The sequence below is a fragment of the Varroa destructor genome, unplaced genomic scaffold (genome assembly GCF_002443255.2).
Source record: "Varroa destructor unplaced genomic scaffold, Vdes_3.0 BEIS01000007.1, whole genome shotgun sequence".
In the NCBI taxonomy this organism is placed as follows: domain Eukaryota; kingdom Metazoa; phylum Arthropoda; class Arachnida; order Mesostigmata; family Varroidae; genus Varroa; species Varroa destructor.
In genome coordinates, this window is record NW_019211460.1 from 5,127,665 (window position 1) to 5,148,008 (window position 20,344).

At 38.4% G+C, this 20,344-nt stretch overlaps 2 protein-coding genes and 1 long non-coding RNA gene across 11 annotated transcripts in view; 1 reads left to right on the forward strand and 2 right to left on the reverse strand.

Moving 5' to 3' along the window:
* The window catches only part of Cht7 (chitinase 7), a 106,469-nt gene extending 89,778 nt beyond the window's left edge, over nucleotides 1-16,691 (reverse strand). For all 4 annotated transcript variants that reach the window (XM_022813964.2, XM_022813962.2, XM_022813963.2 and 1 more), the window contains exon 1: nucleotides 16,550-16,691. In XM_022813964.2, coding sequence (XP_022669699.1) covers nucleotides 16,550-16,552 — 3 coding nt within the window. In that variant the 5' untranslated portion in view covers nucleotides 16,553-16,691. The remainder of the gene's footprint in view (nucleotides 1-16,549) is intronic.
* LOC147754231 (uncharacterized) lies at nucleotides 5,879-9,250 on the reverse strand. The gene is made up of 2 exons (XR_015317214.1): nucleotides 8,733-9,250; nucleotides 5,879-8,516 (listed from the first exon to the last, which is right to left on the reverse strand). It is a non-coding gene; the product is annotated as an uncharacterized LOC147754231 (long non-coding RNA).
* The window catches only part of LOC111254325 (solute carrier family 25 member 35-like), a 59,547-nt gene continuing 49,069 nt past the window's right edge, over nucleotides 9,867-20,344 (forward strand). The window contains exons 1-3 of one of the 6 annotated variants that reach the window (XM_086975007.1): nucleotides 9,868-10,008; nucleotides 18,090-18,139; nucleotides 18,774-20,057. Coding sequence is in view for 3 of the 6 variants with exons in the window: in XM_086975003.1 (XP_086831129.1) it covers nucleotides 17,045-17,504; nucleotides 18,090-18,139 (510 nt within the window). In the remaining 3 variants the exon portion in view is untranslated. Of the gene's footprint in view, nucleotides 10,009-17,044; nucleotides 17,505-18,089; nucleotides 18,140-18,773; nucleotides 20,058-20,344 lie in introns of those variants that run through there. The other 5 variants (XM_086975008.1, XM_086975003.1, XM_086975005.1 and 2 more) reach the window with 5 other exon arrangements.

Here is a 20,344-nt window from a genome sequence, read left to right on the forward strand (position 1 = left end):
AAGCAAACGTGACAGTTGCACGCCTTTCCCGTCTTCGCAGTATTCTTATGTGTGCCGATCGCGCTCTTATTGGACCTTTGTGATGTTGCTGTATTGCAGTCTAAGGTCAGAGAGAAAAAGACCAATAAGAAGCTCTAAAGCATTCAATATGATGCAATTCGAGCGCTTAGTGTTTGTTCGCCAAGGTTTCATTCCAACACAAAACACCCATATTTTATTTAAATACCGAGTAATTACCAGCGTCTTGAGATGATCATTCATATATACGTATACTGTATATAAGGCGTTACGCAAAAGTAGTGATACGCATAATTAACAGAACCTAAGCTATCAGGGACAACGTGAGCTAACTTCTTGTGAACATTCTTTTGTATTGGATTATATGGTGTTATTTTTTTTTACACTGAAGCGAACGTAGAGGTGGCTTGTTCATGCCACCAATAAAAACAGATTGTTTAACAACGTGATTATTATTATTATTATTATTATTATTGCTGTGTTACCACATTGCGGAATTTGGCAAATGTATACAGACGTACAAATCAAACAAAACGATACCACCCAAAGTTGTCAGTCTAATTAACCTTGCTGTAAATATAATTTGCTTTATTCAACATAAAATGTCAAACAACAAAATGGCATAAAGTGAAGCTCGCAACCGACTTAGCTAAACTGCGTGCATCAGGCCCACTTGTAGTATTGCAGTAGCGTGTTGCGCAGTCAAACCTGCTTGACCTACAATTAGCCCACACCGTGCCGTGCGATTCAGCCCACACAAAGTTGGATAAAAGCCGCTGCTCGTAGGTCACACCAAGCAAAGCGAACTTTCCAACTCGCCGACAGAGCTAAACCCGGCCCCAACAGCAACAGCCCACACACGTCCATTAAGCGCGATTCTCTAGAGCTTTTAGATCGTGTCATTGAACTCCCACTAGAAGGTCGCATCTCCGACGTTGCGAGCGACCCACGATTTGCCCAGTTGTAGCCTGCGCCCTCGTCTACGTTAACAATGACAACCCCTATCTTTACACAGCGAGTTTCAAGACACGGACTTGCCTTTTGGACCTCAACTACAGCTTTAAAAGGCCCCCGGCTACCCATGCTTGTTAAGCGTACCCCCCGAATCGCGACCAATCGCTATTCGACCAAAAGCCCAGCTGCACTCGGGACTAGGACACGTCGATGTGGATGGGACCGGGACATATCCACCAGACAGCCAAGAAGATGACACGGACTGGCGAATGACAGCCTCGGAGGGCCCCTGGAGCCCCCGGCCCGACACATAAAAGAAGGCTAACAACGTCCGCCAATTTTGACGTTATGTGTAAGGTTTGTTGCCATTGCGCCGCCGTTCTCTTCAATGGCAACACAACAGCCATTTTCTATCGTGTGCACGGCTAAATAAAATCTCTCGACATATAACACTCCATGGAACTAAACCACTTCCACTGCTGCTTGGGCGTTCGAAAGAAACAGTCGCCACCATAAAACATTGCTTCGAAGACATCTGGAACTTTGTCAAAAATGTTGTACTGTTGAAAGCACATAGGGCGCAGTGTATGACAGAGTAAGAGAACCTCTACTGTGTTCGAATCAACTAAGGTACTTTATGAGCTGCTATATATTAGAGCCTCATTGATACAGTAAACAATGTCCTATCGAACAGCAGTAAGCGCCAACATTTGAATTTTAAAAAGGCCTCTGATACATTGCTGAGTCACGTCACGATGTCATAATACAAATTCAGAATTAAAGGAACGCATCTTTTTCTTACTAATTCATGAAGACGCAGTGGCTTGAAATCGCGTCCAACCTCGCTGAGAGCCAGCTGTCCGAGAATCACCCAGATCTAATCGAAAAAGTTTTCTAAGTTATGAAGAAATGATCTACGATATGCCACATACACGCATTGGGGTCGTCATTATGCATCTAGTAAGATGCTCCTTTATATGAACATATCCTGTTGACTTGAAGGACGCACGAATTCTTCGTCGCACACGTACGATACGTTCGTCCAGGCTGAAATACACAATTTGGAGGGAGACCTTTACGGATTAGTGGTTATTAGAAATGGGCGGCTTTGTCGGCTACAAAGAAACCCAACTAGTACGTCGCATAGTACAGTTTTCACTTTTTAAGGATATTTGACTCCAAAGTAACATTAGGATATGTTCCTCGGTCACATAAATTAAGCGCATCACCAAATATACGCTCAAAGGAGATGACAAAGTCATCACTAAAGCAGACGAGGTGGAGCCATACCGCAGTGGAAGATACAAAGGCCCCTGCCAGGCAGTCGTGAAGATCTTTGGTTTCTCCAATTACGCGCTCTGCATTCGTATTGAACGTCTATATCTACATTCATCTGAAGATTACCAGGTAGGCGACGAGCTGCTCAGCCGCCCAATTAACATTGTTAATGTCCTCCATATGTCTTTACCAGCACGACGAATTCGCCTGTTTTCAAACACACCCAAATCGTTCATCTAGACTATTTACACAAAAGTCAAAAGGAGCAAAGATGATACTATTCCGTACCATCCATAGTACTACCAAGCAACCGGCCTCGGCAGCAACCTCATGTTGAGGCGAAGTCTGCTAACTGCACCTACTCCTTTACGTTCACGAGTCAACTTCCTTTGAAACGCTAAGAACACACGACGGCACCCTTTACACTAGTTAACAATCGTACATAAAGAAGGACTTGTTTATAGGTGCTCAACATTGACTGCAGACTACTGCTAGTCGAAGCTGTTGTCTTACCCTTTCAATTATTGGGGAAGCCACGAACCCAAAAGATCTGTGGAACCTGTAAAATGTAATGGTTGAAGGCTATCACCAAGCGGCTCACTTGTTGCTTTGCACCACGAAAACCGCTAAGCCTGCAGTAGTTTCTTGTACAGTCATATTTCGCCATGACGGTTCACAAGATCCAAAATCAAACGACGACGTTCTAGCTTCGTTTGAAGACGCTCCTAACTGAAAGTCGTGCCATTCAGAACATCGTCAGACGTCAGTGTCTTACAATGACTTACCCTATGCTCCTATACAAAGCACACTACTAACGTATCTCTATATTGGTAACAAGGTCAAACGTTTCCCAACGTCACACACGTGCGATCTTGACGAGAGTCCCCCACCTCCAATAACTAGACACAGCCTCGAAGCTTTTTTTTTGTTGTTTAGGATTTTTTATTTACTTATTTGTAAATTTATTTACATAATAATAAAGTTACAGCTTGTCGTTAAGAGCATTGGGCTCAGGTGCATCCGGAATCTTGCACACGTAAGTTCATATGCGTTCCCCTGACAGTGCCACAGATCAAATACTAATCAGTACGCACCTTTTAATTTCATTAATCTAGATATAGGCCTCATACACAAACGTATACTACTGAAACTCTATGCCTGCCTGTTTATTGTTTCGTTTTCTCTATTCAACTGAAAACGATTCTGTAGAGTACTCGAACCGGGTCAATCTCTGTGTTAGAAAAGTTTCATTATCGATAGATCTGCGCGTAGGTTGCTTGGATAAATACTTTCTTTCTGAAGGAGAGTTTCTTTTTATATTTATAGAGCGTAATATAAATCTGATGAATTATTATTATTTGGGTTATTCACTGCAATTTTATGGCAAATCGGTGATTTTTGCACAAATAGTTCGCAACTGATAAAATATAAATTATTTTACTTCACGTTTTTAAATATGCAAATAATTTTTTCGAAAGCTGTTTTTTTTTCGTAGAATGTGCAATGCTATTTTGACAGATATTGCAGGGATTTTTACACATGCCCATAAGGAAGCTGTAGTGGCTAAAATAGGCTATATAGAAGTACGATTTTTATCTAAATTTTTTATTCACACAAAGTGGCAGCCAAATGTTTGCATAAAGGTTTATGTAAGGAGGGGTCGCTTTTAATACCAGCCAAAAGCTCTCGACAAACTGATCCAAATGCTATGCATGTTTTTATACCCAAATCTTAGTTCTCAAGCAAAGAATTCCCTTTCGAAAGAATCTTGAACCGGTTTCCGAGTAATTCTCTAATAAGTATCAACTGGAAAACTGAAACAGCTGATATGACGAACATTTTAGTAAAATTTTATCGAAAATATTCTTAGAGGTTTTTTTTGAGAAAATAGTAAAATATTGGAAATATTTTTGTCTACGTAGCGTACCACTTAATCTAGTCGATAGATTTCAACGGCTCTATTATTTCGCAGCACAATTTGGTATTTCATCGTGAAAAAGGCAAAAAATTGAATGTGGTACATCTTTCGCTTATGTAATAACACTGAAGTTACCTTTTTTTTTATGAAGGATTAACTCGTCCTTGATTTCAATCAAGAGCTCTCAACAATTTGAATCGAAATGCATTACATGTTCACATACCCAAATTTCAGTTTTCGGGTCACAAATGCCGTTTGAAGGATGAACATTTTACATAACGTTCTATGTGAAAAGAGTTTTCTCAACACCAATTGCTAACTTCAAGGGACTGAATAAACATGCGATACATATCTCTGAATCTATAAGTATTTTTCAATTATTTTTCAGTGAAAATGGCGAAAACCCTAGTAGTTGTATTGGTTTACCTATGTAACTTTATGTTTTGCCCAAGGCGATAATTCGACGAATTCCGTACACTTTTTAGTTGCCTGTCTATGAAATAGCAGGGTTTAGCATATCCCGTCCAATGCCCAATGATAATGTTGCACCTCCGCTTCTATGCTGCTTGGGCAATAAAAATATATTGGAGTCGCGACCTTTACTTTGAAACCTTTTGCGATGGAGAAACTAAGAGCGACTTTTCCACTTCGGCTGTATGTGCCTCTGAAAATTACACCCGAAATTTGATATTGCTGGGTACCTCGATATCTTAATGATCTCCACGCCATTGCTAACTTGGTGACTACAGTAGTTAAGCCAGTACTTTACGACCGCAGCCCCTTATGTTCCTGTGAGCATGTAAACGTCAACACTAAACTCCAACAACTTACCACCCAACGGTTGCTTAATTTATCTATCAGATAAATAATAACACCCTTTGGGATACTTCCTGCCCGATCGAACTCCTGGCGATTACGATAAGAGTGGTAGGCTGTTTGCCTAGATTGAATTTGTATTATAACACTATGATTATCTGCAATTCGAAGACGCGTAACGAGCTTCTGGTGACAAACGTTGATTAGTTTGTTACACAACTTAATTTATTTTCAAAAAGTTTCTAATACACATCGATTGAAAAATTAAAGTGACTAACGAAGAAGTTTTTTTCGTGTTAAAAAATAGTTAGAGGTAAATGTCAGTATGTCAAAAAATTCTTGCTGGAAGCCCAGAAACAGAGTTAGTACCAAAACCAATAAATATTTTAGATCTTATTTTATGTAACTAATTATTATTAAACAAAAAAAGCTTCCTGTAACGTGCCAAGCGCAAAATAAGCAGGCTAACGAAATGCTGGCAAACACAACGCCTATTACTGGTTGGCCAAAGGCCGCTTCATTCACGTACGTTTCTTAGAGGTCCGCCGACAACCGACATTACCCACGTATGTTTCGAAGACAAGTCAATCAACCAATACTAAAAAAATCGCATAATCGTGTTGTATAAATTTACCAAAAGGCGATATATCACAGACGATTCAAATCTAGATTTGGCTGAGCCCCTAGCAATATATATATAAGAACAAACAGGGTGATTGAGACAGGATAACTGTTAATGTGTAACAAAACAGACGTGAGGCGAAACCCGCGGATTCGGCTAGTATATATACATATATGGGAAGTTTTGGAATTGTTATTTCAGTGGAAAAATAATCGGAGGTATACGAAGAGTTTTCAGAAGGTTGTTTACCTATAAAACGAATAGATAAAGAATGCCGATAATTAGTACATTTTTTTATTTCAATTTTTTTTTATGAAGTTTGTATGTTTTAGCAAAATAATAAAAATTAACACTGATTGATGCGTGTGAGTTACAGTTGGATGAGATGGAAGTCATAAGGTGGGAGAAAAATATGTTTACAGGTAGAAGAAACCCACGTTCGCGGTTTAAATAGTACCTGTTTCAACTGTTAGCACTTTTTTTCTTTTCCTGATGTTTTAATTGCGTTTTGCCGAAGTGTAGATCTACCTTCACTTCCCTTGTAACCTCTTGTTCCAAAGAGCGAAGCATATCCGTCTAAAACAAATTATGTGATTTGATTGGAACCTGAAACAGCTGTAGGAAACCTGCTTAAAGTTTTACCACTGATTAGCATTTATTATTACGTTTGCCCAAACGTCCCAAGAATAAACTAACTATGGCTGAAGTCTTTCTTTTTTTTTGAACTGTAGCTGACTTCGCATTAAGTCTTGCGCTCGCGCTCGTCATTCCGTTAGATGTGTCCACGTTTCACCACTCCACGATTACACAGCTTCCTTAGCAAGCCACCTTTCTTCTCTGAATGTACACGTTGACAACACCAACAGCAAATCGGGCTAGAACCTCCCTTCGTCTTCATTTATCATCGTAATTCTTGCGTTGGAAAAAGCGGATGTTGATGTTCCGCTTACTGTCTTAGTCTTCCTCGCCTCGGCGGCTTCTTGACGGACGCGTTGCTTTTCCGTGCACTAAACAAAAAATAAAAATCCTTTCGCTCTTCCCCCTTATCCTAGAAATAGCGAAGCTACTGTTTTTGCGATGCGTTGGGTATTTATCTGATTTTGTCCGCGTTCAAGAACAGGTCAAATTGCTGCGCGTGTCTCCCGTATACTTTAAATGAAATCAAGCACCATGATATAAAAATTTTTAGTAACATAATACGCTGCCCAGAGTGCTGGGCACCAGGACTATAAAAATCAAGTACAACCAAAATACGCTTATAGAAGCGAACGGAGTTATAAAAAGCTAGCGTTACTATAACATTCAAACAAAACATTAGAGGAGTAGCGGCTGAGGAGTAATGTATGTATTCTTCAAACGCTTGCTAAGACTGTGCACTCCTTATACCAATAGCATGATAAATACAATGCCCCTTGAATAGACCTGGTCCACAATGGTAACTGTCAACAAAATCAATGTTTGCAGATTTTGTTTTCGTTTCCGCAGATAAGCTTAAACCTGCTCGTTTATATAAAATGGTACTTAACTTTCTTGTCGCACTAATCGCACCTAACGAGTTAGAGGGACAGTCAAACTGACAAGAATATTTGACTTAAGATATTTTCGTTGCTTTTAGTAGGACGGAGTACCATCAAGCTAAGAACATGTTTCTCATTTTACTTCTAGCTTCTCTGTAGATTAATATCTCTCAATAAAATGGCTGCCCGATTACTAAACCTTGCCTAAATTAATTTGTTTTTCGGCTGTTGTTAAGTTCAACATCCCGTAGATCGATTGTACTGCAGTCCAATACCGTCGAGTAATCGGAGTCACACGCAAATAAGGCACGTTCACCAATCAATAAATGCCTTTACGCTAAGGTTGATGACATAGTTGCCCTAATAATGCCCAGCGGGCACTACTTTAAACAATACGAAGTACGACTTTTACACATGTTAATGCATCACAATTTTAAAGTAATAACAACATTCTAACAAAGATGGGTAAGTTGGTTTGGTACAGAAAAACTAGAAGTAAATTTAGAAGCCCAGTTACATTGGCTTGTTACTACATCAGAGTGTTTACTGTACTGTATTCAAAGGTGTAATGCTTTTTTTATACTTCAAATAGAACACCTTAGCTGTCTACATGTTACGATACACCTGCCAACATTGCCGCTACACCCCGTCTTTGGAGTAACTCTATTTGAGGGCTAATGTAGCAAACGGTTGTACCGGTACCCGGCAGTTGAGCTTAAATTCTTTTTTACTTTTCATTGGCAGGGCGACACGTATCGGCGAAGCTAGGGAGGAGCAGACGAAATTCATATTAACAGACGATCGGATCGCCAATTTAACACACAGCAGAATGAACACGCACACGCAGGTTGGTAAGAAGCTCTAAGAACGATTTTCGTAGCGAGTGCACGAAGGTATAATTGCAGCACTTGCCAACGTCAGTTTCACTAGCCAATATCATTCTCTAATTACTCACATAGAAAAACAAACGGCATACAGAGGTATTTCATAATATTACTTCCAAGAATCACAGTTATTTTTCGTCACTGTTTGTGATAACTACTAAGGCTCATCAACCGTATTAACGATTGAACTCGTGTCGACAGGACGACATTACAGATCAAAGATACAAAAATCGACAATCCTTTACGATGAGAAATTCTATGATGTAAACACATATCTTGAGCAGACATATCAGCCCCGTTCTTTAATTATAAGGAGCCTTAGCTTTGAGTGCGTTTATATGTCAATGCACTGGTGGAATCGATTCAAAAGCAAAGTAAATTGCTCCCATATTTATTTACCAAATGTAAAAATATTATGACGGCTATTATCGCCAATATAAAATAGCATCACTAATTGTAGTGGCGATAGTGACGGATGTTGCGTGTCAAGTATCTTGATGGCAGAACACCTAAAGAAAGAACGTACATCATGTAGAATAGACGTCTAACTAATTCGAGAATGACAATGCAGAACATAAAGCGTAGATATATTATATACTTAATCTGCAATAGTCAGCAGTTATCTATGCAGTCAATGTCGATAGTAATAATTTGTATCTAGTTGCCGGCGGCTCGCTCGACGCCAATCCAGTGGAGGGAGATTAAAAACGACGTAGCTCGCGTACCTGTGCCTGCGTGCTCGCTTGTTTGTCTTCAGTTTCAAATGGCTAACATCCAACTTCCGGTGTTAACAACGTTTACCCACAGATAATTTACCATAATAACGATAAAAGAAAATTATTACGACTATTGCAGTTTTTGTCTATTATGCAATAGTCCGAGTGTCTTATATTTAGCCAAAGTCTTTACCATAGATGGAGCCACATACAACGACACGAACTACTCTTTCTTTTTAATGTTCGACGCTGTTTGTAAAAAAGCCCTTCTCGTACCTTGGATTATTTTCACAGCTCAAACTCCTCTAGATCTTGCAGACTTTTAGAGTCAATGGAATTGCTTAAAGCTAGCATAATAAATATTTAATCGCGTGACGGTATGAGTGCTTCGCATGAATCAACGAGACTTCCGTCATTTTACGGAGATCTACCTCACAAATCTCCCTTTGTGAATTTTTTTTAACAGAGCTTACCGTATGCGACCAACAGTTTTCCTGCACTTCTGAAGACAGAGCCCGTCGGCACAGCTACAAATATAAATTTTGTTGAATGGCTTCCTATCTTATAATTTGCTAAAGTTCATATTCGTTGAACCATCTTATGTATACTTATCTAAGGTTTTCCGTATCAGATCGAATTTTAATAGCGTTTCTAATACCATTTGAACTGCCACTATTTATTTTTCAGTTTTCTTAATATCTTTAGTATCAGCTCACCCTGCGGTTACGCATAACCAGCGTAAATGTAATTGCGGTTTCTGTCCGTACGGAATTGACCCGAACTAGAGCCAATATTTCCCATGGCGGACATATTATAACCGATGACATTTCTGAGCCATTAGCCCACGACCCGATTTGTGCCCAAATAAGGTATGTACAGGTAGGCAAATAAAGTACAATTGTACTCAAACTGCGATGAGAATATAAAGGAAACTTCACTTTCTGTATCTAACTAATATAATACCTTCAATTAATCAGTAAATTGTAATCAATTATGATACGGAAAAATTATTTATCAAAATGCTTGTTTACTCGACTTTCTTTCTTTTGGGTTGCAAATTGTTTTCTTTCTGGAGTGTTGTACTAGTTGGAGTTAGTTTTATAAACTCAGATAACTGACCTTTTGTGTCGCAGACGATTATATCGTCTGCTCGAAATCGTCAACTGTGTGTGAGGTATTAAATGATTAAAACACTCTATGAATTGTAATGGTGAAATATATTTGCGTGCATGTGGGTGTATGTAAATCATTCGCCGCAATTAATTTACTTCGAAAATATCCATCAGTAAGTACACCCCTTTGCTTTCAACTTTCTTTTGCATGTTATGTAAGTTGATAGAAATAGACAGATGGGCAACTCCTTTTCGACGATTGCACATTTTGTGAGCAGTCTTCTGATTCGAACCTACATTGTTTTTGCTGAGCGGAACTTTAGCCTCTTAAACACCACCTAGACCAAATATCTGTACCTGTAAATAATGGTAGGGTAGCCTGGAAATTAGCGTTCCAACACATTTCACCGTGCTCCTATTCCGCTCATATTTGCAAAATTACAGGCAAGAACACCTGAAAATGCCTGTTTCAAGATAAGTTTTAAAATCCCAACCCTTCAGTTATTTAGACTCAAAGTTATCTTTTTTTGTACATGCTGGAAAGGTCATTGGCAGCAAATCGGTAAATCCAGCTTGAAAACAGCAGATAAGTTATTGTTTAATATTAGCATAAATAGAAAACCATCTACTACACTTACATAATCATATACTCTGATATTAGGAAAGTACTGTATGGTATGAAATTACTGTAACTTGTTTCTCAGAATAAAAGTAAGTCCATCTGTAAATTGAATTTTCGAAGAAGTATTAACCGCTTTTAAGTCAAAATTGAAGCAAATAATTTTTATATTTAAAACTGTATTACTAAACTAAATATCAATGATCTTCTGCTATTTTTCTAATAATACCATAATCCCATGACGACATTACTTCTATGAGTTTTATGTCAAAAATTGTGACAAGTGATGTTTGCATTCCTCCATTGAAACTAAATGAATATCGTTAAAATATCTGTGCAGAGACTGAAACAAATGATAGGCTGGTGCAAGGTTTGGGCTATACGGCACATGCATTAAAGTTCCGGACTTGTTCAAGTTCTTTTAATTTTTGAATAATAGCTAAAGGTTATGTGGTGTAGCACTGTCATGTTAGAAGATGATGCCTCTTCTATTTGCTAGTTCTGGTGGATTTTTTAATGGCTTATTATCATATTGGCAGTTGTTGAAAATAGAAAATCAATCATTTGGGCAACTTATAACGAACGATACCTTTCTAACCCCACCAAGCATATGGCATCATCTTCTTGGATGTCAATCTGAGTTTTATCACAGATTTTGAGCGGCACTTTTTTTTTTATTTGCACATTATTGTCGCATGTGATTTGCTTTTCATCTTCTTTTCATTAAGCGCTTTAAAAATTACTAGGTTTTACTGCATTTTTGTAGATTCGCAAATGGAAATACGGTCTAGTAGACTCTCTTGCTACGTTCCATGTGGGACTTGATCATTGAGTTGCAGCCAGCTCTTTTTAAATAGCTTAAGACCTTTTGATAATGGGTGTTTAGTTCCTTGGCGATATCAAAGCTACTGACGTGTCGGTGACGTGGTCAATAATTTCATGAACACTTTCCGTAACTGGTCGACTACTATGGGGAGCATATTTTATAATGAAATTTCCAAAATGAGAGCGACAAAGCTGTTCCCTCCAATAATGCATGTTGACCATAAACAACACAGCTCTTTTGTGGACATAGGCAGAATTTGTGTCGTCATAATACACTGAAGAATATAGCAATTTTTTATAGAATTGTCTCATCTACAAATCGCTCTAAATAAAGTCATTTCAACAATTTTAGCGCATCTACTTCAGTTAAATCTCAGCTTGAAACGACGCCGATGTCGACCCCGCAGGTCCCGAGATAAGTCGTTGCTTAAATAAAGAAACGGTTCACATTTTTTTGACAACTCAATAGAAATAATGTCGAATGTCAACTAGTTATTGGATGAAAACGTAATAGCTATTTTTCCAAAAAGTTTTAACACAGTTTTTTACGCAAGACAAGTTGAACACTTTTCTCTACACAACATAGTCTTCACAGAAATTTATATCCGTACATTTGATGATAGATACATCAGCACAAACGGTGCTACTGGCCTTCGCGGCGTTTCTAAGTGATTGTAAGGCGTTGTCTTTAAATGCGGAAGACGAAAAGGAGCTTACTGCTACCGAATTTAATAGCTTTTTCTACAATACAGTTTAAACACTTTTTGACTTATCAATACTTCTTTAACAATCCATTATATTCTAGGCAGATCGTTAGATGCCTTGCTAATTTTGTATGCGCTTTTCTTGTTCGATTATTATAAAGCGTACTTTGTTCCCGTTCATTCTATGCCGCAACGGATATTTCTGTACGTAGCGGATTGACACAGTTGATAGAACGACCGTTTTAGAATCCTCCTTATTCCACTCTAATTTCTGTACCGTAGTGTACACCTTAATATGTTGCTTTCAGATATAAATGTAGTAATAACTTTAGAATCTATTCTTTCTGAAACAATACGTCGCATTAATAAACCAAAAGTTAAAAACAAAAAGCATTAAAGCGGCTTTCATAACAAACAAATACATTTATATATATACACGGTTGGGCATTTAAATGAGGACAAGGTTTGACAGATAATTTGTTGTAACACGTATGCGTTCATTTACCACTTTTAATTAATTTTTTTTTTGTAAGAACAAAATAACGATACGTTATGGTGGAACACAATGCGTCGCAATTTGGGTAAAAAGGCGCTATTATCCAATCCGTGTGGGGATCAACCCACTTTAAGATCAAAAGTTTAATTGAAATCAACAGTTTACTTTATTGGCAGCTTTCATGTGACTTCTGAAAAATCCGATGAAAATTTCTATGAGGCACACCAGAAGCTTTTCGGTAGGTTGAAATGCTCAAAAACGGCTTGAAAACTGATTTTCATACAGGAATTGACGGCCATATTCCAGAGGAAGGTACCAATTTTTGATTGGATTATCCAGATAAGCTCCAACAATTTTTTCTACGCCGTTTTGAGCCCTTGCATCTTTGGAGTTCCTGACCTATTTTCAGTTTAAAACAAAACACCACTAATTTTTTTCAGTATGTATGCATTTAAGCCAAATCTAAACGAGTTTATAGCTTAATATTGCTTGACGTATGAATAATATCAAAAAGTTGCTCGAGAATTAAGGAATGATTATGTCAAAATGACTAGTGATTCGTTCACGTCCCAAATCAGAGCTTCGATCTAGATAAATAAATACGGCCATCAGGAATATACTTATAGAACATGGAAAAACAAAAAAGTGATACATCTGTTTCTTTTAGATAGTCTTAGAAACAAAGCGTAAGAAAACGTTGCAACTTAGGTGACATATTTTGTATTTCCGAATTATCTCTGTGTTCTAATAGTTTTTTTTTAGCATTATGGGAATGTATTATGCTATAGACGGCTGCCTTAAAAGCTTTCGGGTTTATCGTAGAAGGAAAATTTTGAAGTCCTCCATAGACTCACTGCTTCTGAACTTCGTTTCCATTGCAGGTCGATGGGTATCAGCCACTAAGTTCCTATACTGTTATTAATGATTCCCTTATACAATTACGTGTACTGTTATTAAATGTCGACTTCGAAGCATATACTTAAATTTGGGCGTTGACCGCTGAAAACAGAGTACACATAATCCCGTGAAAACGCAAACGTTCCTCCTAACAAAACGTTTAGTACAATAATTTTTAGGGGATGAGGGCACTGAGAAGTCGCACATCTTTTTGGTGGATCAATTTAAGTCTCGTTCTGCTTAGTATAGGACTAGATACATCCCAAATATCGTGCGGTAGTTAGTTTTAAATTAATTTCATTACGATTTAGAAACTAATATCGTTCATATAAAGGGTGGGGGCTGTCACCTAGTAGCTCAAAACGTTCACCAACTGCCATTCTAGACATACAAGTGTATGGTACGCTGTTAAATTATGCCGTCAGATCACTAGAAATACCACTCGTTGTCGGCTATGTCTTGACCGACAGTTTGCATATAGAGAGGCGACGCTGCGCCTGTTGCGGGCTACTAATGGCTGGATTTGTGCCATAAGCGATTTAGATTTGAAACAGAGCAACTGCCGCAGTAGTCGTAGTGGCGTCCTTGAGCTGCTAGTCGCTCGGTGCTGCTTCTTCTTCTTCTTCAGCCACATAGTGGTAATGTCTGCGGGTGATACTGCTGTCAATGCTATTAAAGCAACTGTTCTTTCGTTCCTCTTGTTACCGACAGAATGGCAAAAACGGCGCTGATTGGCTATTAGACAACATCAACAACAACAGCCAAAACATCGATAGCAGTAACGGCAACTGGAGTCTCCGAACGATAGATAAAGACGGGTCCAACCGACGTGGCCAAACCGGCTAACGACGTTCGGCGGGGTACCTCTCATATCAGATGGCTACGGGAGCCGTTTGGCTCATATCATTCGCTCTAATCCAGTGCCGTTCGTCGATTGTTGTTTTACTCCGGTGGTCGATCTAGTTGTCGCTGTGCTTCGCCATATGCATTTCCCCCTTCTCATCATACGTTGTCCAATGCCGATCGGCGTTATTGTTAGGGTCGTCCGATTTACCTCTAAGAATAGTTTCGGACATGAGCGGATGTTATAGTCGCGATGCCGTATGCAAGCACGCCTTAGGATTTGTTTCTGGTTTTATTCTTAGGCCTACTAGGTCGATAAGAGTAATTTATGCAGGTTACTCAAGCTTGCAACCGATAGATAATATATAGTTAGACGTCGGTATGACTAAATAAATGGTCATAGATGATGTGCATGGGAAAAAACCGACAAACGCCTAACTGTTAGCCGTTACTACTTAAAATCCAAGAAGATGTCCTACGTTGGATGTCCTATCGGCAAAAATAGTAGACTATCAAACTGGTTTGTGATTTTTAGCAGCCAATAGTTACATTCGAAGCTCATATGTATTTACTTGTTTAATATCTACATAATAGCAACATAAGCGCCTACCCGCTCGCGCTTATGAGAATGCATGTATGTAGTTATTTTTTTTTATTTAATTCCTGTGTGTATCGCAAAACTGTATACAACAAACCATGTTAACAAACAGCGTAATTCGACGATCTGTAAAAACTCCACGAGCCATGTATAAATTTTGCGCATTCGAAAACGTTAGCGATAACATTATGATCTGGACTGCCATCCAATTTCCCCTGCTGAAATATACGTTGAAATATAAATGATCGACAAAAGAAACGAATGCTTTATTTGAGCTGACGGCTTTCTGACTTGGTCGATCATATAAGAGAATATTTATTAAGATGACATTAAATACACTATTGTTATCTTGTGAATTGAACGCAGGACCCTATTAACGGTGCTTCAAGATTTCTTTCAAAATGATCGACTTTTCTAAAACATTTTATGCATTTCAAATATATGAAAGCTTTCGATACCAGACGAGCTCGATTACACGCTAGAGTTCAAGCACTTGAAGTTGGCTTACATATCTAAATCCGTTCGTATGCTCTTCAACAAGTCGGAATATTTGCATGTATCTACCACCTTAAAAATGGTTTCAAAAATATTCGAAATTGTTTTAGGCTCGGATTTTCGAAAAGAAAACTCTCAAAGAAGCTACTGTCTGTCTGTGATAAATCGGGTTGAGCTTAAAGTGTAAAAGACCTCTCCATAGACCGTAATGTTAACTGTTGTGTACGGCGCTGTGCAGTGCTGATGGTGATATCGTTCGGCCCACATATTCTTAAACTCTTTATACTACTTTATTAGGAATTTGTTTTCTAGCTTCTAATTAAAAGTTGTGGAACTTGCTAATTTCACTCTATAAACTATAATAGAATTAGCATAAGTGTATTTTGCGAACTTTAGAGCTGACGCAAGCTACAGGTTTTGCTGCCTAAAGCGCAACTTAATACATGCAGTCAGTTATATAGATCAGCAGATATTTTTCCAGCTACTTGGATATGTAGATTGACTTATCTAATGTATTAGATCACTTAACGTAATAATAATACTACTCCAGGACTAAATAAATCTCTAGAAGATCCCTGCTAGACCGTGATGTCGACACAGTTCTCGAAAAAAACTGCGATTTATTAGCGCAAACGAGATAGTATAATCGTAATAACTTTCTATATTTTTCGACCAATTGCTGCAGATGTAATAAGAACAAGCAAAAACAACTGCTATAATATCTGGAAGGGTGACGACTGCTGCAAGCATCGTTCGTAGCTCGTACGAAAAATGCTAACTGCATAGGCATCAAACGTTCCATTTTTTCTCATGCAAATTAAGATAATAGGGACGAACAAAATCAAGCTTTAAAAATCATGTTTGCTTGCTCAGTTATCTCTTGATCAAGATCTCCATTGAAGGTGGATATTTACAATTGATATACACACCGGCATTTGTAATGGCCGTTTCCAGTAGGAACTGTGGTTAAGAAAAATACATATGCATGTATTTACAGTTATTAGGTGAACTATAGATTAGTCGTAGATAAATCATGCACAACCTTCTGTATTTTTTCATTGCACACGCATGTTCATGTATTACAATGACTTTGCTCCCGGTTTATTATTATTTGCTACTGTCCCATAAGCGATACTATATTTTTTTTATAAGTCCGAAATTAAAGGTATCGATGCGAACGTTTTACTCATACGCATAAGGCTTATTTAGATATGATATTTATCTTAGTGACACTTACCATGTTCGCAGATTTGTTCTTATAGCGATGTACGAAAATCCCTTATGTGTTAAACTTGTATCCTTTTTTTGGATTATTGCTCAGTATACTTCCTAGATTTACCTGAGCCACTATATGCTCCCAAATTTTCAAAAGAACTCGGGCTTACGTATCCTCATAAAGAGCACACTTTTGTCAACTAGCCAATACTTTTTACATACGGGGCTACAGTTATTTGACACTATTTTGAAGTAGCCTTAAAACTAATTCAACACTATCCGCTCTAGCAAGCACTGAAGCATTCTCAATTCCGTTCGAAAATACCGTCATACAGAAGTCTGGAGCACTAATCGTTGGTGTGAGCAGCCTGGCCGTATAAAATACAGTCCCAGTAGTAATCCTGAGCAGCGTCTCCCCGTTCTGCAGCTATACGGTGTTGGGTCTATCTGATTTCTAACCCATCAGATGCAAACGTGGACGCCAGTGGATCAGGCAGATGGCTGTTGATCTTCGACGATGGTAGCTCGACTAGACACTCTGTGTTTGCTTGCTACTTGCAACAACAGCGTAACACGAGCCCCCAACAACGTGGTGGCTGTTCGTTACCCGCGTGTGCACCCGGCACAGTTTTGCCCAAGAGTAATGGTGGCAACTGCCTGTGTTGTGTTGCTAGTGCGGCTGCTCATTCCGGGGCCACAGTCACCAGGATCCCGCAGACACTGGTCGATAAGCGGGCGAGGAGAGGGAAGTAAGTCCGACTTTGCCTTCTGCTTTAAGCGCTCGCTCCCGCGGTTGCTGCAAGAAAAGCGGACCGCCAGACACAGAACCGCAGAACCACTAATAGAACTACTGCAACGATTCCTCAGCCTTCTTAGACCTCTTCGTTTACAATCTGTTCCCTTCGACACCATATACATCACTTTACCCCCGTACCCTCTCTTCCGCCAGCTAGCCGAAGTTGGGGCCACTCCATCTGGTAATATACTGGCAATGCAACGCTGTATAGTAGACGTGGTAGTAGAAAAGTATATAATTTTATCTTTTGCTTCATAACAGGGGAAAATTCAGCTGGGGTAAGAAAGGGTGAATAAAAAGAGGATATTGTCAGTTGGCCTCAGATTGAGTAAGTCGAGATCAAACTAGGAAGTGCAATTTCCTCTGATCAACGTCAGTGTAAAATTACTTTTTTGTCGTTTGTGCTAGAAGCTTTCACAAGCACCTTTTCACTTCTCAAACAACTATGCACGAAATTGCAGAGAGACTGTCCACATCTTTTATCAAAAAGTTTATATAATCATATGTATAGTGTAGAAAGCCCAAAAACATACAGGCAGAGCGCGTGCCTCAAGGGGCTGCGGCACTGCTGTAACTGATAAGCTGAATAATCTTGACCTTTGTTAAAACCTAAACGTATTCAATACATATCAAATTTAACTCCACAGCTTCCAATACACTTTTCGTTATCTAACGATGTTTCTATATATATGAAACGATGTTTCACGTGAAACTATATAGCTACTCGTTTGTTTCTCAATGTTTTTAATTAACGTATGATTTTCAGCATATGCAGTGACGTCTGATGGCTCAACAAGTGCACATCACAAAATAGAGGTAATTCATTGTGTCTGTATGTAGTTTATAGAGGAAAAACAACTGTAAATCAGTATTTGGCTTGTCTATGTTGGGTATTTATTACAATACGACAAGCAAGCAATACGCTACAATCAAATCTACATAGGTACAATGGAAAAATAAAACCCTGTCTTCCTTTGTAATTATTGCCACTTGACTCGCCTAGTTTGTATTAAAAACTATAAAGGAACAATCATCTGAATTCCGTTCTAAGAATTAAAGGAATCGGAAGTCAGAAGGTATAATAGAATGTTGACTGAGTAGAAGTTCAACTTCGAGATCATTTAAGCCTTCCGAAAATGTATATATTCGACGCTTTCGAAATATTTTTGACTCTCGATGGTTGCACCTGCGTGTAAAAAAAGAGTCAGCTTCGGATTAGACATCTATCGCTTTGTAGCTTTTCGAAACCTGTTATGACATTATAATATATGTAATAATTTGCAAATAGAGGGTCTCGTAGATGAAGATTACCAACAGCTAAATACTGTGCTTCAAGAATGAACACTTAAAGTTAAGAATAAAATTCAGTTTAATTACAGCAAAGCGCTTGAATGCGCGAACAGCTACCAGACAAACTAGAAACATTAAATATTGATGTCCTCTCTTTTAGGTGGATCGGAAGTCATCCGACTAAAAAAACATTTTTGGTAAAGGTGTTACCAGAAAAAAGTCTCCGAATTCCTATCTAAGGTTCCACAAAGTTCAAAGGATGAAATAAAGCGAGATATTGATCAATTCTAAAATGTCCTGTGCTAAAGTCAAAAAATTTCTGTTAATAATACGTATTAAAAAATCCTTGAGTCGTGATGTCGACTCATATAGAAGTTCAAATAACGGTTCATATATAAGAGGTTAGATGCATTTGACGCCGGTCGTAGCCAATACAAGTTTTATGATTTTTATTATTGAAAAGCCCGATGTTTACATTCGTTATATGAATTCTAGTTTCCCTGAAAGTGGTTTGTTCTCCTCAAATATGACGACACTTTGAAGTGATGTTATTGTGTGTTAGATTATGAAACCGTGTGTCTTGAAGATAAAGTCTCGAAATCAAGTCGAACACAAAAATATATGGAAAACTTTATGAAAATCCTATTTTTAATTGCGAGAAGTGAGCACCGCGTCCCGTATATGAAGGGCCATTTTGTGAAGATACTGACTTTTAATATTGCTCATTTATTCCAAAAAACAATGATTGCAAATGCCTGTTGAAATGAGGTTTCACATTATGGGAGCTTTTCAAGGGTAAGATTGCCTATTAGCGTTAATTACTAAAAATAGAGGAAATCTAAATCATGGCAAGAAAAAACAATAAAGGGCAGTGTATGTGTATATATATCAAATTACTCATACACATATATATATACACGTATAATTTTATAAGGTTCAGATCTATCAATTATCTATTTATTACGCTTTATTCAAAAATTAGTAGGTCGTTTGAATTTTTCTGCTATTGAATGATGGCTTATGATCCGCATGTTTTGCTAAAAAGAGCGAGATTTCTGCTCCACACAAACGGAATTGCATAATAGTCTGCTGCACTCTTGAGTAAAGTTAAGTAAGTATATGTATTGAACGTTCTACGACGTTTCTCAAATAGAGCAGCAAACATGTATTAGGTTGTATGAAAAAAATTAAAGCAAGTGCTTGCAAAAACCAGACACTGAATAAAGCTGAAATAAAGTGGTGGTTCAAGTATACTGGAAACGGACAAGAGCCCATCGAAAACGATCCTTATAGTGAAAAGCCTCTTACAAGGATCACGGTCGGAAATGCGGAGAGAGTGTACCTCATCTGTGCTAACCGCCAAACCGCTGCAAGGGAACTAGCAGAAGAGATCGAGATCTAAACGGAGTCATGTCAGATGTGACATGAGAACACTTACGGCAAGGTTTGTGCCGAAATAGTTGAATATCCAGCACCCTGTAGAACTGTGTCAGGAAAGTTTTTTCCATTTCTAGAAAAACTAAACTTACCCCGCCGCGTCATTGCAAACGACCATATGCGGCTGTGCGGCTGCAATGCAAAGACCAAGACGCAGTCTTCTAAGAATTAAACTCGAACCCCGACTACCTATCCAGGCTTAAAAAAGCTTCTCATGGTTTTCTCCGATTGTGGAGGAATTAGCAGTTCATTGCAAGTTGCCGCTGTCTGACTTAACGATTACCTAGGAATACT